This window comes from Myotis lucifugus, unplaced genomic scaffold (genome assembly GCF_000147115.1).
Source record: "Myotis lucifugus unplaced genomic scaffold, Myoluc2.0 scaffold_257, whole genome shotgun sequence".
In the NCBI taxonomy this organism is placed as follows: Eukaryota; Metazoa; Chordata; class Mammalia; order Chiroptera; family Vespertilionidae; genus Myotis; species Myotis lucifugus.
This window is the reverse complement of record NW_005871305.1, coordinates 272,116-289,640: the sequence shown is the minus strand read 5'-3', so window position 1 is coordinate 289,640 and position 17,525 is coordinate 272,116. Positions and strand designations below refer to the sequence as shown.

At 40.7% G+C, this 17,525-nt stretch overlaps 1 protein-coding gene across 9 annotated transcripts in view; it reads right to left on the bottom strand.

Annotated features, from left to right (window-relative positions):
* Positions 1-17,120, bottom strand: part of CROT (carnitine O-octanoyltransferase) — a 40,963-nt gene extending 23,843 nt beyond the window's left edge. For 3 of the 9 annotated variants that reach the window (XM_014464615.2, XM_014464617.2, XM_023762713.1), the window contains exons 1-6: positions 16,658-16,759; positions 15,987-16,075; positions 11,781-11,916; positions 6,582-6,706; positions 4,681-4,862; positions 4,395-4,519 (exon numbers count right to left, since the gene is read on the bottom strand). In XM_014464615.2, the coding sequence (XP_014320101.1) occupies positions 4,395-4,519; positions 4,681-4,862; positions 6,582-6,706; positions 11,781-11,895 (547 nt within the window). In that variant the 5' untranslated portion in view covers positions 11,896-11,916; positions 15,987-16,075; positions 16,658-16,759. Of the gene's footprint in view, positions 1-4,394; positions 4,542-4,665; positions 4,863-6,581; positions 6,707-11,780; positions 11,917-13,944; positions 14,043-15,986; positions 16,076-16,657; positions 16,760-17,101 lie in introns of those variants that run through there. The other 6 variants (XM_023762712.1, XM_023762711.1, XM_023762715.1 and 3 more) reach the window with 6 other exon arrangements.
* Between the last annotated feature and the right edge of the window lie 405 nt (positions 17,121-17,525).

Genomic DNA, 17,525 nt, shown 5'->3' with positions numbered 1-17,525 from the left:
GGAACTGTGAAGAACTGTAGGGTAACTGTTATTGTAAATCACAATGTGGTAAAAAAATAGCTGAGGTGGACTACGAAAGGAAGTGAGTGGTGAAGAGAAGGTAGATATCAGACTGAGATGCTTTTAACTGTAATGTTAGAGATGATGGAGTTTTTGATAATAACAAGGTTAGGGCATTGCCATGGGAGTGGGTTGCTGCTTGAGAAGGAGGAAGAAAATGAAGAAAAGGAGAGGGCCTACATCATCTACAACCGGAAGCTCGAGTTATCAAGAATGTGACTTGATGGAAAGACAGTGAGACCAGTGCTAAAACAACCCATGAATGAAGGGGAAGGATCAAAAGGAAAGTCACTAAAACAGAGACAAGCAGTGGTGATACATTTTTTCCAAGAGCGCAAATTGTAAGAAAGAAGAAAAAATGGACAAGTTAATAGGAAATAGAGAGGACATGAAGATCTCCTACATGCCCTGTAGCACCAAAGTATAAGAGGGAAAAAATCCCTACTAGAGATGGTCATATGGAAAGCAGTACACTTAAAGCATAACCAGGTTTCAGTACCAGTACCTTTCAGAAGGAAACAGAAACTTTCCAAAAATAGGTTAAGAATATAATGAATTTTGCTGACCACGAGCTCCATATAGTACAGCAAAGGGTTTGGGGTGGGTCAAATTAGTAGTGGGGAACTTGGCTCAAATTAGGCTATGCACAAATGCATGAATCCCAATGACAGGACACAACATAGGAAGTCTGAACTTCTTGGGCAAAATAAGGTGAACAGGACGAAAGGTAAGATTGAATTAGTCTTAATGGTCTCTTAGGTCAGTGGTAGGCAAACTGCGGCTCGCGAGCCACATGCAGCTCTTTCGCCCCTTGAGTGTGGCTCTTCCACAAGATACCACGTGCAGGCGCGCGTACAGTGAGATTGAAACTTCGTGGCCCATGCGCAGAAGTCGGTTTTCGGCCTGGGCGAGTCAATTTTAAAGAAGTACTGTTGAGATTTGGCTCTGTTGACTAATGAGTTTGCCGACCACTGTCTTAGGTGATAAGCAAAAAAACAAACAAACAAAAATAAACTAGTTCTAACTATTGCCTCCTTATTGAGACTAGCTTTGTAGTCACAGCAGCTTGCATGCTGCCCCCTACCTGCCCCTGACACATACACATACACATACACACACACACACACACACACACACACACACACACTTTCTTCAACCTTTACCTTATCCAGGAAAGATCCTAGCATCCAGCATTATACAATTCCCCCTTGCAAAAAACCTTAAATCCTTCACACCCTCTCCTCTGCACTTGCCTCTAATTGTTGAAGAAAAAACCACAACACACCATCTAGTCTAAGTTTAAATTCATAAACACACATTTCAAATGGGCACTCCACCCTGATCAGCTACACTACATTTCTACAGTATGTGCGCTTTCCCCACTTTCCAAAGGGACCATCTCAGACCTTCTCCTTTCTCCTTAAATTTTCCATGTCAGTTCTTATTTCATCAGGGAAAACACGAAGAATACAGAGGACCTCATTTCCCTACAACAAAATTGGTTCATCTGTCTGCATCCAGATGCATACTTTCCACATTCCCTCTCATCCTTGCTCTTGAAGATCAAAGGCCAATCCCTCCACCATTTCTGTACTTGATCCTCTCAGCTCTTATTTTCTCAGTGACTTTGGCACCTTATCCCCTCCCCTGCAAAATGATTTTTCCTTCTCTCTGTCATTCTTATGATATAATATTACTCATCTTTTAAAACAAACTGAACAAACAAAAAATTCCACTACACATCAAAACTTTTTTCACGTTTGTGAAAAAAATAAAACAAAACACTTTTTTCACAAGCATTATTTCCAGATGTTGTCACCACTTGTTTGCTTTCATTTCCTCCACCTGAGCTCGCTTCTCCAACTTCCACCAATGCTGCTCTTGTCGAGGCAGACTTTGTCCTCAGCATGTTGACAGATCCAATGGTCACTGTTAATTTTTATATCTTAGTTGGCCTTTCAAAAGTGTTATATAAAATACTTCATTGTCTTGGCTTCTGGGAGACCACCGTCCTTGTTTTCTTCCTACCTTGGTCTTTTTTGCTGCTGCCGCCTCCTCTGAGCACCAAATATTGTATTTGATTGTAATAAGAATCAGTCATCTTCATCTATGTATTCCAAAAGAAATCTCAGCTACTCTTATGGCTTTAAAATGATTTCTATGCTTGCTAATAATGACCCCTAAGTCTTTATCTGCAGTCCTGAATTCTCCCCCACAACTCCAAACTTTGCATCTAACTGCCTACTTAACATTTCCACTTAGAAATCTAAAAGGCATCTTAAACTTAACATAGTCTACAGGACTTTTGATTTTCCTCCCCCTCCAAATATCTCTTCTCCATTTTTCCCACCTCATGAACCAACACGCCTATCTACCCCATTAGTTATGCAAGCCAAGTATCTTGGAGCCATCTCTAATTCCTGTTTTTTTTCTCATATCTTATAACCAATCTATGAATAATTCTGCTAAGCCCAAATTCAAAATATATCCAGAATCGAATAACTTTTCACCACTCTATGCAACCACCCTAGTACAAATCATCATTATGGCCCACCTGAACTATCAACTTTCTAACTGACCCTGCTTCTACACTTGTCTGTCTCCTAAAAAATCTTTTCTTCACACAGCAGGTAGAATTATCTTTAAAGTATCAACCTGATCACATCACGCTTTCTCAAAACCCACTAATAGTATCCATTCACATTTAAAATAAAAGCCAAAATCCTCAGTTGGCTTACAAAGTAGCACACGACCTAGTCTCTAGTCACCTTTCCAATCTGCTCCTCCTTCCTGCCTATTCTGCTCCATCCACAATGCCCTTCACACACGCCAAGTTTAATATGCCCAGGGGATTCCTCCGCAACACAAACAAATGAAATCAACAATAAATGAACTAAACAAGCAAACAAAAAAATGTCAAAGAACTGTGCTTGATTATCTTATCATTCAGATCCTCAGAGAGGTCTTCCCTAACTACCTGGTCTAAAACAGCCACCAATTACCCACATTATTTGAATTTTCTATATTGTATTTGTCACCAACTCTCTGATATTTTTCGTATTTACTTATTACCTCAGATTTATCCCTATCTATACCTCTTCACATAGCCATAAGTTCAAGAATATACTAACCATGACAGCTTAAGCCACTGTATCAAGACACATATCATTAAATTAATGAATCTCCATTTTACATACTGTAACTTAAAGAAGTTACCTTATTGAAGGATATAACTACTTGGTGATAAAGATTTAATTCAAAACCAGGTCTACTAATATTAGTTTTTACCTCTCTTTGCTATTGCTAGTCTCATGTTCATCTTTTCCACTCATATTTAGGCATTAAACTTCATGTCATAAATAACCAGGTTCCTTAATCCTTTCTTTTAAATCTTTCACTTGCAACCTCAAGGTAAATGTGTGCAGCCTTGAGGACGTTATCTCAAGCATCTAAAGAGGTTTACAAAAAGGAGTTGAGTTCTACATGAAAATAAACTCAGACCTCTCACACTACAAGCAAAGTTGGCTACAGAAAACTTACTTTTAAATAAAATTGGATGTACGAAAAATATCCATTCATAATTAAATTCTGCAGTAATTATAAACGGTCATTAAATTTATAAAAAATAAAAATTCCTGGGACTCTTTCCCCCTCCCCACATGGGAGTCCGTACTTGTTCTTCAATAAATTCCCACCTTTGCTATACAAAAATAAATAAATAAATAAATAAATAAATAAATAAATATTCCTGGAGTAACAAAACTAGCAGTTGCTACAACAGAATTTTCCATTGCAAGATATGCTAGGACACCAAGCAGACACTGCCATTAAACTGACAGTAAAAACGAAGACTTTGATGAGTCAATCTGAACTCATGTAACCTTAAGAAGACTGATACCAGGCTCTCACCTCATAGACGATGGAGGAAAGCAAATTCACAATGAAGAGGGGCATGATGAGCACACACAAGCAAATACTCAAAAAGAGCCTTCAGATAAGAAGTAATGAGGGTAGAAACAGGACCCAAATTATATTCTCCGGATTTCCGAATACTCTGATTCGTAATTCTACTCTTTTAACTAAAATTTAAATGATGTAATGTAAGCATCAAGTTTATATAAAACCATGTAAGACACAGTTTAGGAAATCCATTCCCATAAATCACTTTCAACTAATCTGAATGACTGAAAGACAAGGTTCACAGAAAGCCTTTTATTAGTCAAAATCCAATCAGAAATATTCTCCAAAATGTTTCACAGTGTCATAGAAACTACAGCGAAACTACCCAAATCCCAATGCCTTTACCAAAGAAAGTACCCGCATTTTCTACTTACCAGTCCTAAAATAATTCACAATTGAATCTCTAGAAATTCCTGGAATCTTACAGGTAGAAAATAGCATTCGGAATTGATTCATATCTAGAGGAGTATTTCCAACTTTATCAACAGGCAATTTTTCTCTATTAAAACAAAAAGTAAGTACTTTAAGAAGTAATTATAAAACTTATAAACCAAACAGTCACAACTGTAATATTCATCCCCATCTAAGTAAATTAAGCTTCTCAACTTTACCTGACACTTTGGGTAAATTTCATACTAAATTCACCTTAAGTATCCTTACTTTCTTAACAGTTGCCAGTAGTTCAAGTTATGCCAAAGACTTATGCTTCCTCTTTCCAATTGCGTGCCTTCCTTTGGAGGCCAGTAGTGTTCCATATGGGGTGCCGGACCCCCAAAGTTGACATTCAGTTGTGATGGTATACGGACATCCAGGTAGGCAACATTCAGCCACCACTCTTCCAGCTAAAATAAAGAACATCAGATAATATATGAATATGTAAAAAATAAGTTACTGTCTACTTGGTGTGTGTTTTTTCCTCTCTTCTTTCCTTTGGAACTGTAGGGTCTTAAATACTGTTGAGTTTAACTATGTTATCAAAAACATGAAACAAAAAGCACTTTCAGGCAGATCAAGTTGAAGTCACAAATACCTGACAATGTATTTAGGTGTGTTTTCTCAGAGTACCTGAGAAAAATAGCTACTCAATAAATCCTCAATTAAGGGATTTACAATTTTCCTTTTCCAAGCAAAAACTAAAATACAAAACCAGAAATATAAAAACTTTTTGAGTAGGTTTAAAAAAACTAATTTAGGTTTTTCACAATGTTCTGAATCCCTCTTTCTCTATATGCACTTTAATTTCATGCATCAGTAAGCATATCTTATCAAGTTACCTAGAGTTATTTTTGAAGAAACTGATGTTCTCAATTACAATGAGTCATTCAAAAAAAGATATAAATAAAAAGGATACAGGCAAAACAACTTGTTACCTTTACCCTAATTTAATTAAAATCATTCAAGGTTCGCCCTGGCCAATTTGGCTCAGTGGATAGAGCGTCAGCCTGCGGACTGAAGGGTCCCGGGTTCGATTCCAGTCAAGGCCATGTACCTTGGTTGCAGGCACATCCCCAATAGGGGGTGTGCAGGAGGCAGCTGATCGATGTTTCTCTCTCATTGATGTTTCTATCTCTATCCCTCTCCCTTCCTCTCTGCAAAAATAAATAAAAATATATTTTTAAAAAAATCATTCAAGGCTCTCCCTGGCCAGTGTGGCTCGGTTGGTTGGAGCATCGTCCCATATACCAAAAGGTGGTAGTTTGATTTCTGGTCAGGGCACATACCCAGGTTGTGGGTTCGATCCCATTGGGGCATGTGCAGGAGGCCATCTATCGATGTTTCTCTCTCTCCCTCCCTCCCTCTCTTCCTCTTTTCCTCTCTCTGAGATTAATTTTTTAAAAAATCATTCAAGGCTCAAGATTGAGAATAAAGCAATCTGGAAGTATAAAATTTTATTATTCCATTATAGGTATCAATGGCTGATGAAAAAGATAAGCTTGCTTTTTCATTTCGAAAACTAAAATAACTGTAATCATTATTTCTAGATTAAAGTAATTTTTAATTCAATCCTTTGGTTTACACTACACAAGTAGTTAAGCTGAAGAAGTCAAAGAAGATTCCTTGTAGAAAATTGATATCCTTAATGACTATTATAGCAACGTGTCATTAATCTAATTAACACACAGAATACTCATAACCATTTCCCCTCCAATTTTGTAATGGCCCTTTTTCTCACATGCATTGTTTCAATACTTGTACACCACTGTTTTGATGTTTTCTGGCAACAATGACCTGGATAATATGTTTATCTCAAGCCTGGTCTATAAACCACATGGAGTAGTTGTTAAAATAAGGATTTCTGGGTTTCATTCCAGAGATACTGCATCAGAATGACTGGTCTCAGGAAATCTGCATTTCAACAAGTTTTCCATATAATGAGAGTAGCCCACCCACAAAACTCAAAACTCCAGAGTTAAGCAGTTCATTCATTCTTTTGAATGATGATCATGACAACAGTGACTGCAAGAATTTTTACGGTAATAATTTTAAAACGAAAGCTATGTACATTTTTCATTTTTTAAGCATCATCAATTTTCTAATCTTAAGTATTATAACATACATACCCAATTTCTTTTTTCTTTTGCCCTTTCAAGTAATTTCTGGTGCAATTTTTCTCCAATACCATTTTGAAATTTTTTGACAATTTCTTCAGTTTTCTTATATTCTTCTTCATTTGCAAATGGCTTTACTATAAAGAAAAAATATGCATTAACGTAGTTAGACATCAGGTACCACAAACGCACCTCATTATTACTTACACAAATATTGAGACTCAGTTATGTAAAACAATTATGGAATATTAATTATCACAGCAGTTCAATAAATTAGAGTTTATAACATAAAAATAGCTAAAGAGCAACAATAAAAAATACTATAAAAATAAAACAGTGGAAATTATGTAATCTAATAACCATTTTCTAAAAAATTATTTTAAAATCATTATGGATGATGATAGTTAAAATGACAAAGGCAGGACTATCATGTAGCTATCAGTCCAATAGGAAAGTAAATCCTGTTGAGCCACAAATAAGAGAAATTAAAGCATCTTTCCACCAATGTTCAAGCAGAGCCTTGAAAATGCAACGTGCAAGTATAATGCCTGCCCAAGTATAGTGCTCGGTGCCCTGTGGCCAGTAATGGTTTCCTTTACAAAAAAAAAAAAAAGTGAGAGAGAGAGAGAGAAAGAGAAAAGAAAAAGAAAAAAGAAAGATACAGGGTTCTTAATCCATCAAAACCTAGTGCTCTGAAAATTAAACTATATCTACAAGTATTTTACAAATTTTAGAAATCTTGGGACATTAATATTTACCTTTTGTCCTATTTTGCCTTTTCAAAATCTTATCTTAAAATCAATTTAAATATCGGTATGCATAAAGAGTACAAGTGAATAATCAAAAACAGTGATTAATCAGTGAATTTAAAAAAAAATACTAGAATTTCCAGATGAAAGTAGATGAGAAAAAAAAAGAGAGAGAAAGAATTTAAAAATCATGTAAAAACCAAATGGCTTCCAGTTAAAGTGAGCTAAATACATAGATTCACCTCCACTACTTCTAGAAACTCACTAAAATGACAGTAATTTAAAAGGTATACTAGTAAATCTGTCAGGACAAAAAAAAAAGAGAGAGGACAGTAGATACATCAAGCTAACACTTTACAAATTACAAAATACATGGGAAAATGGCAACTTTGTAGAATGAAGCAAAGTATCTAAAGTGGGAGGTAGGGTCGAGTTAGGTATAAACCAAGAAGCAAGCCAATTCTAGAAAGGCTCAAGAATTCAAGACACATGTAATTCCAAAGGCAGAGGGCAAACTGAGGCTGAAAACAGTCTTTAGAAGCAGCGAAGCAGCTCACAATTGCCCTATCCACACTGGTATCTGTATAAAAACTTCCTCCAATGCCAGTAGAAATGTGGAGGTTTACTCTCAGAAGTTAAACCAGACAAGCAGAATACCTAGGTTCTAGTTCAAACTGAAAAAAGAGGGCTGGATTATGATGAAAATGCATACCCGGAACAATAAGTCTTCCAACCCCTTCCCTCTTCTAAGCTCCCCAAACACCAGCAGTCTGGCTTATGCCTTCTAAACAAATGATAACAGGATTCTTCTTTGGTAAAACTGATCAGTATAAGAGAAAGAAGTACTGGTATTTGGGTGTGACCTAGGACAGTGGTCGGCAAACAGCGGCTCGCAAGCCACATGCGGCTCTTCGGCCCCTTGAGTGTGGCTCTTCCACAAAATACCACGTGCGGGAGCGCACGTACAGTGCGATTGAAACTTCGTGGCCCATGCACAGAAGTCAGTATTTTGTGGAAGAGCCACACTCAAGGGGCCAAAGAGCCGCATGTGGCTCACGAGCCGCGGTTTGCCAACCACTGCCCTAGAAGGCTCACTCTAAGGCTCACTAGTCACCAAGCCCTTAGACCCATGCACACAGAGCTCCTACTCAGTTTTTTAGGGTCTGACTCAAATAGGAATGTCTAAGGATTGCCAGATATTTGAGGAAAGTCACATGAGTCAGAGAGAACTAACAAAGGATTGGTAATATCAAAGAGTAAACAGACCAAAAAGGTGACGGCATTAATAATGAATATACATTCCAATTTTCAAGAAAGGAGATGCCAAGGTGTGCAGGAACACAAGTAAAGTGATGCTCCAGGTGATGCAGCAAAGACTTTTACCTTTCAGGAATGCTGGATGTTCAAGCTGGATTCAGAAAAGGAAGAGGCACTCTAATTGCAAGCATTTGGCATTTGCTGGATACTGGAGTGCTCCAAAGAATTTCAAAAGGTTAGTCTATGTGTTATAGACTTCAATAAAGCCTTTGACTACATCAATCGTAAAAAGCTATTGGTTGCTCTAAAATAAATGGCGTGCGTCAGCATTTGATCATCCTGACATGTAACTTGTACAGTGGACAGGAAGCCTCTGTCAGGGCAGAATATAGAGAGACCGGAGAGTTTCCTACAGGCAAAGGTATCAGACAAGGGTACACTTTGTCTCCCTATTTGTTTAATCTGTACACAGAGCATATCATACAAAAAACTGGACTAGATTCAAAGGAAGGAGGAGTGAAAATTGCTGGAAGAACTACCAATAATTTCAAATATGCAGATGACACCATCTTACTGGCAGAAAGTCGCAATGATTTAAAAGGACTTCTGATGAAAGTGAAAGAAGAAAATGCCAAAGCAGGTCTATATTTGACCAGCAAGGCAAAAATCATAACTACAGAAGAAATACACAACTTTAACAAAGACAATTAAGATATTGACATTGTTAAGGTTTTGCTTACCTTGGCTCAGTCAGCAATTCAAATGGAGACTGCGGCCAAGAAATCAAGAGAATGTGGAGACTTGGAAGGGCAGCAATGAAAGAATTAGAAAAGACCACCAAAAGCAAAGCTGTGTCATTAGAGACCAATACTTAGATCATCCACACCCTTGTATTTCCAATAACCATATATGGGTGCAAAAGTTGGAGAGTGAAAAAGGCTGATAGGAAAAAAACTGATTCATTTGAAACATGGTGTTGGAGGAGAGCTCTATGGATACTCTGGGCCACCAGAAAGGAAGAACAAGTGGATCCGGTAGTTTGCCCGAAATATCACTGGAGGAAAAAAGGACAAAACTGCAGCTGCCCTACTTTGGGCACATCATGAGAAGGCAGGGTTCTTTGGACAAGACAATAGAACTGGGAAAATAGATGACAACAGGAAAAGAGGAAGACCGGGGGACTGACTGCGTGAAATAAGGCACAGGCATGAGTCTACAGGAGCTGAGCCATTGTGGACATCACTCATTCACAGTCGCCAGGAGTCAAAGCTGACTCAACAGCAATTAATACACTAATAATGGAAGGGAAACATTTTAAAATTCAAAGCTTAGCCTAGAAGGACCCAGATCAGAGCAACAATAGTACCAGAAACAGAAAGCAAGAAGTGAGGGAAAAACTACCAAAGAAATATTTCAAAAATTTCCTAGAACTAAAGAATATTAACTTTTTCAACTAAAAGAACCCACTGGGTATTCAGAGAAATAAAGGAAAGAAACTACACACTAAGCGACATCATTGAGAAATTCAGAATAGTAGGGATAAAAAAAAAAGAGGTTGCCAGACAGTAAAAAACAATAGGTCACATATTAAAGGACTGACCATCAGAACAGCATTGGACTTCTCAAGAACAGACAGTGCCTTCAAAATGCTTTAAAAGCATCATTTCCAACCAAGAATTCTACAGTCAGCCAAACCATCAAGCTTGAAGGCAGAAGAAATGTTTTTTAGGTCCTACATTATTTTCCTCCCAGATACCCTTTCTCAAGTGGCTACTGAAGATGTACTGCACTACAACCTGAGAAGAGAAAGGGGAAAAAAGAGGAAGACAGAATCCAAGAGCCAAGGAATCCAACAGAGGAGGGGGGAAGAGAGCTGCCAGGATGATGACCAAAGGAAAGCCCTGGGACAGTGATGGCGAACCTTTTGAGCTCGGCGTGTCAGCATTTTGAAAAACCCTAACTTAACTCTGGTGCTGTGTCACATATAGAAATTTTTTGATCTTTGCAACCATAGTAAAACAAAGACTTATATTTTTGATATTTATTTTATATATTTAAATGCCATTTAACAAAGAAAAATCAACCAAAAAAATGAGTTCGCGTGTCACCTCTGACACGCGTGTCATAGGTTTGCCATCACTGCCCTAGGACAACAGTTGCCCCACCAGCTCTAGAAACGCTGATTGGAGCAAGAGGGTAGAGGTGTCAGTAGGGTTGCCTTCAAGAAAAAAAATGAAGCTGAAAGAATATCTTAAGTATTTAAATATATTCAGAGATTCTCAGTATATTAAAGTGTTTGGGATTGAATTCGTTGTGAATACAAAGCAAACTAAGCAAATGAAAAATGGGGAGGGGGAGGCAGGGGCAGGATGCAGCAAAAAGGTAATCAAAGTTCACCAAATGGTTCTCATGGGAATAACTGCAAAACCATAAACCCTAAATCAGTGGTTCTCAACATTCCTAATGCCGCAACCCTTTAATACAGTTCCTCATGTTGTGGTGACCCCCAACCATAAAATTATTTTCGTTGCTACTTCATAACTGTAATTTTGCTAGTTATGAATCGTAATGTAAATATCTGATATGCAGGATGTATTTTCATTGTTCACGACCCACAGGTTGAGAACCGCTGCCCTAAATGGTCAGCTAAATCGACTCAGGTAAATACTGATCTGTATCAGGTGAAACCCTAAATTAAATCAGGTGAATACTAATTTAATCCCAACTGGTGATTTGTACAACTATATTGAGAAAATGAGAGGGAAAATGTGGATATGTTGAATTGCATATATGTTGGGGAGGGGGAAAGGTTAGAGGGTGTAAGAGAGCTAAATCCACATATTTTTAGAAACTAATTCATAATATCAACAACGAAAAAATCCATGCAATAGTAGCATAAGAAGTTTAAGCCTGGAGATAACACAAGAACAGGTAAATTATTTGAATATGCTAGCTTGAGAAAGTGGAATTTGCAGAGGGTGGGAGGATGAGGCAAAGAACTACTACTTTTTATTGTAAGCCTAATGGTACTATCTGACTTTTTAAACTATGGAAAAATTAACGTAAGAGAAAAATTTGGACATTTTAAGGATATTTAATTATCATGAGTCTAAAAGAAAAAGCAATTAGATCGTCATCGACTTCTAACAATTTCATAGTTTTTTAAGTTGCTAACAATAGTTATACTAAAAGATTACAAACATACCTGATTCAAGGTATTTTTTTAATGATTCTTCAAGTGAAGGAACAGGCAGTGATGGAAGAGAATCCTGGTACTGAAATGTTCGTTCCTCAGTTGACTTAGCCAATTGATTTTCCATGATGCAATCACAGTAGGAAAACTAAAAAAAAAAAAGACAGCACTCACAACTTCAACCTCATAAATATTTTTATATATGGTAGGTCCAATTCACTAAATCAGTATTTAGGTACCACAGTATAGCCAGGGCTTGGTCCTCATTCTTTTTTTTTTCATAAACTTCTCAGTGAGAGAACCCATTTTTTAAAAGTATAGACTCTGAAGGAAAGCCAAGCTTGCCACCCCAAAATATGCATTTTTTGGGATATTGATTATTTTAAGCTCGTTATTTTTAAGAAACAAAAGATTCAGGAAAAACTTTGACATTCCTTCAAACAACCTAAAAGAAGTTGATAGAGGACCTGCTTCAGGGAGGACAGTAATAGATAACTATAATTAAACTAGTGGCCCGGTGCATGGATTCGTGCACATTGAAAGGAAATTAATTAGAAGAAATATTTTAATATCGCTATTCACCCTTTCTCTATAATAGAAGTATCAACCAAATTCACGATCGACAATGACAGATCGAAACACATGCGTGCGATTGGCACCAGCGAGAACTTTATATGTATTGTGCATGCAGGAGTCAACCTTATTTTTAAATTGCCAGTGCATGTCATATGTACCAGCTCGTCAGTCGGACAGACTGTCGGTCATTTAGCCTTTTATATATATAGATATAAGTTAAGTGTGATATACAGGTCACTTAGCCTTTTATATAGATATAGATATAAGTTAAGTGTGATCATTGCTAAAGATAGCCCAGCAAACATTCATTTACCAAACACTTGCTTTCCTATCTCCATGTTAAATGCCTCCCTACCCTTGGAAACCCCACACCACAACCTCCCACTTCTTTTTAGCTCAAGATGGCAAATAAGCCTTAACTGCCAGTCCTGTCCTCAGGGGCCCACATTCTTACAGAACCTCAGTATGTATATACATAATAAATTTGATTACTTTCTCCTGTTACTGTTTCACATCAATCTGATTATTGGACCAAATTGAAGAATTTAGAATGGTAGAAGGAAAAGTATTTTTCCTCCCCTACAACTCAAAGTACTAGAAGTCAAGGAGTAAGCAGTGGGACCAGGAAAATTATCATTTACTGGGCACCTTCTATTTGTTAAATATTGCAGTAGGTGTTACAGAACATGTGTTATATCCCTAATCTCCATATTATTGCTGAAAGCTGGCATTCACTGCCATTTTACAAATGAAGAAACTAAAACTCAGACAGATTTGGTAACTTGCCTCAGAACAAACAAACAACGCAAATCCAGATCTGAGACTATAGTCTTCCCCTATACAATGCTACATAATAGTGGGGAGGGGACCTGCACTAGGTCTAAATGGGTAGGTAGAATTCAGATGTATAGAAGAGGATAATGGACTGAGAGAACTTTGGAGAGCAAGTATCTAAGAATATTACAGAATACATAAAATCACATGACAAACTTCTGTAATCTAATTGTGCAGATGGTATGAGACCTACACAGAATGGTTTCAAGTTTCCCAAAGCAATCTTGAACATTTTCCACAAATGTACTAATTTTCATCAGAAAATTCAAACTAACCCAAAGCGTAAATGAGGCATACAAGTGCTAAATGAAAAATGAGCTTTCTCAAAAAAGCCTTTATAAAGTAATTATATATTAAAATAGCAATTGAGAAATCAAGGAACCCTAATATTGAGTAAGAATTCCCTCCCCTTTCAAATACTACCTTTTAAAACTAATATCAAAGACAAAATATTCCACTCATAGGAGGTTACAGAATAAAAACATCGAAAACAAGGGTATGGTAGAGATTCTTTTCAGCCAATATGATTTCCCCTTCTTTCTTAACAGAATCTCGAGTTTTTGGCTGGACAAGTAGCTACATAGCTATAGCTCTCCCACCCTCCCTTGGAGCTCAGCATGGCTTTGTGATGGGTGTGTCACCTCCAGGTCATGACCCTAGAAAGGGTTACATGTGCTTTGTCTCCTCACTGCCTAGCAGGTAGTCCCAACTGGAAGAGCACCTTGGGCCCATTTATGGAAGCCATGTACATAATGTACAGGCATACCTCAGAGATATTGTGGGGGTTCGGTTCCAGACCACTGCAATAAAGTGAGTTGTAATCTTTTTGCTGGTAGTGGGTCTTGCCTTCAATTTGTAAAAAATCTGTGAAGCGAAATAAAACGAAGGATGCTTGTAATGACGTTGTCAGAATCTTCCTACTAGCCCTGTACTCCTCCCTCTAGATTTATGGGGGGGGGAAAAAAAAAAGCTTTTATTTATACCATTGTATTTTGGGTTTCCTTTGTTAGGGTAGAAGAGCTTAGAGTAGCCTATACCACTAATAAAAAGATACAATCCAAAAATGTGATACAATAGAGCTCTCACAGTTCCTCAGCCTCTTCCTGTCTGACTTTCGCTGCACTTCACTTTAACTACCCATAAACATGGCTTTAGACCTAATGGAAATGTAGATCTGGGTTCAAATACCAACTCTGCATTTTCTAGACATGTGTCCATGGGCAACTAACTTTAATTCCATTTCCTTAACTGTAGAGAGCATCTATAATAATCAAAGTGTAATATGCAAATCGACCAAACAACCGAACAGCAGAATGACCATCTGGATGACCTTCTGGATGACCACGCTATGACACGCACTGGTGCCAGGCCAGCCAAGGCAGGTGTGATGCACTTGGTGGAGCTGGGGGGGGGGGGTTGGTGGAGCTGGAGGGGGGGGCGGGAGGGGGGGGGTAGCGCCACGATTGCCCCTCAGAAGGAGGCCCAGGCCACCCTCTGCAGGGCGATCGATGGGGGGGCTCCATGATTGATCGCCCTGCAGAGGGAGGCCCAGGCAAGCCAAGCAATTGCACCTCACACCTGTCTCCCACAGAGGGAGACGACGTGGGGGTGGGGGGACAGCACTGCACAGATGGCAAGCAGTGGCAGCGGTAGGGGCGGGGCCAGCTGCCAGCAGCCGGGGGAAGGAAAGTCCCCATAGGCCCTGATCCCTGGCCAGGCCTAGGGACCCTACCAGAGGGGTCCTGGATTTCGAGAGGGCGCAGGCTGGGCTGAGGGATTCCCCCCTGCACCGTACAAATATCATGCACCTGGCCTCTAGTAATCATATAATCAAACAAAGCTGTTGAGGTGTTTTTTTTTAATAGTGCACAAAATAAAAATAATCCGGTTCAGATGACCATATTATGCTAGCTAGGCAGAATTTCTATGAATGCCCCCCTGGTACCCACCCTCCCACCCCAACCCACAGAACCTGTGAATATGAGATTTTCACTTCCATGCTTGTGATTTTGTTATTTTACACAGCACGATTAACCTTAAAATAGGGAGATTATCAGGTGAGCTTCATCTAATCACTTGAGCCTTTAGGAGCAGAAAGCTTTCTCCAGCTGGTGACAGAAAAGTCCAAGAGATTAAAACCACAAAAGGTGTTGTCTGGCAGGTGGTCTTGTGGAAGGAAGAGAGGCCCAGCCTGACAGCCAGGAAGGAAATGGGAACCTTTGTCCTACAGCTGCAAGGCGATGAATTCTGCCAACAACCTCAATGAGCCTCCTGGAGGTGGGTTCTCTCCCAGAGCCCCCAGACAAGAACCCGCACCCAAAGAAACATTCACTTCAGCTTTGTGAGATCCTAGGCCGAGTACCCACCCGGGCTTCTGATCTACAGAAGCTGTGAGATAATAAATTCGTGGGTTTTTTTATTAAGTTTGTGATAAATTGTTATGGCAACAATAGGAACCTAGTACACATATATAGAAAAGCTATTTTCTGTATTCCTCAGCCTCTAGGAAACTGAGACCAAGAATACCAATTCCATACCCACTCAAGTCTTAACTAACCAAGAGGTACACATTAAAATAAGAATTATCAGATTCTTTCATGAAGGATGCTTTTTAAATTCTCAATCATAAAGATTAAATTAAATAACATAATTCCAAAAGAACCTATATGTGCAATAAGAAAATGATGACACTGGATTTCATTATAGTGGGCTTCCTGGGAGCCAAAAGATGTAAAATCAAAGTGGAAAAGAGAACCAGGAACAAGAAGTAAAAATAATAATAACAATAATAATCTGATTGCCACATACCAGAACACCAAGAGGAGTTGTTTAGGAGTTCCAGGAGCCTGTTGCAACAATTCTGTTTTCAGATCACGGGGGCTGAACTAGGCTGGTGACTGTGGGAAGAAAGAAAGTAAATAATTGCGGATGGGAGGGGGCGGGGGGGGGGGTGTTTTGGCAAAAACTGGTGAAAGAAGGTGCAAGACGGACAATCTAGAGATTGGGAGGCCCCACGACTCAAACTTTTGGGGAAAGCATAGCAAACATACTCCAAAAGTCCATCTGCTAGAGAATCGGGTAAAAACTACTACACGGCTCACTAGTTTGCAAACAACCGCACTGCCCTCCATTGGGTCCACAGGGTACAAGGCGACAGAGTTCAAGGCTGGGCTCTAGAGACGGAGGCGTAGAGAGCGACCCGAGCTCGGAGACTCCGCCCTCCAACCAAGGTCAGCTCTGCACGCTCGGGAGGCCACCGACGGAGAGAAATCTAACCCAGCACCGCGACGGACCCGCCCGGCGGCCGACACCGGGGGTACCTCCCCGACCCCGCAGGCAAGACGCCTGCTGACCCCACCAGGCCGAGTCCTGGCCCCTGCCCCGCCTACACTACGTAACTCGGTTCTACACCATTGAACTGCCCCCCACCCCGGGCAGCTTCGGGGAACCGGGAGCGCAGTCTCGGGGGCCTCACTCACCCCGCGCCCTTCGCCCATTCCGCCGCCGCCGCCGCCGACACCCGCACCAGCCCGCTCCCTTCAGGCCACCGGGGAGCGGGGATTGGGTGGAAAGCTGCGAGGTCCGCCCCCTCGGCCGCCGGGGAGCGGGGATTGGGTGGAAGCCCAGAAGGTCCCGCCCCCCATTCGAAGGCGGGGCCGGGCCGGGCCTGCGCTCTGCCGGGACCGGCCCCGCCTCCCGCGGGCGCCTCGGGCTGGGCAGGTTCCAGGCTGCGGGCCTGGGAAAGCCCGGAGGATGCGGGCGAACGGTGCGACCCGCCTGGCGGCGCTCAGTGACTCGCTGCGGGCGGAGCACAGCGCCCAGGACCGACACGGCGGGTCTCGCCCCCCCACCCCCCGCGCCGCCCACACATACCTAACCCTGTGGGACCGGCGCGGGACTCGATGGCCCTGACCCATTCCTACCCAACTTGCTCAAGGCTCCGTGCCCCGTTTCCCTTCCGCTTGCAGCCACATCTCGGGTTTACCAGCAGCTTCTCCCCCTCCCAGAGCGACTTTTTCCGCCACCCCAACAGCAAGAAGTGATGCCAACGCCTTCTAAAGGAATCTCATTGTTCACCCTGTGCGGGAACCACCACGCGTCCCTACCTGCCTCTCTCACCTTCACCCGCGGAGGCGGGAGTCCGCCCCGCTGGGCGTGCTGCAGCCCATCCCCGCCTCCCGGCCCTTCCACGGGTCTGCACGGTGCCGAAGGTCCCGGGAGCCCCGGGGATGCTCGCACTGCAAGCTTGGAGTCATGTACGATCGCGCCAAAAAATAGAGTTTTTTAACCAGAGTGGAACTAGGCAAGTTCTAGAGGAAGATCATAATGTAGTTAACTTAGTTTCAC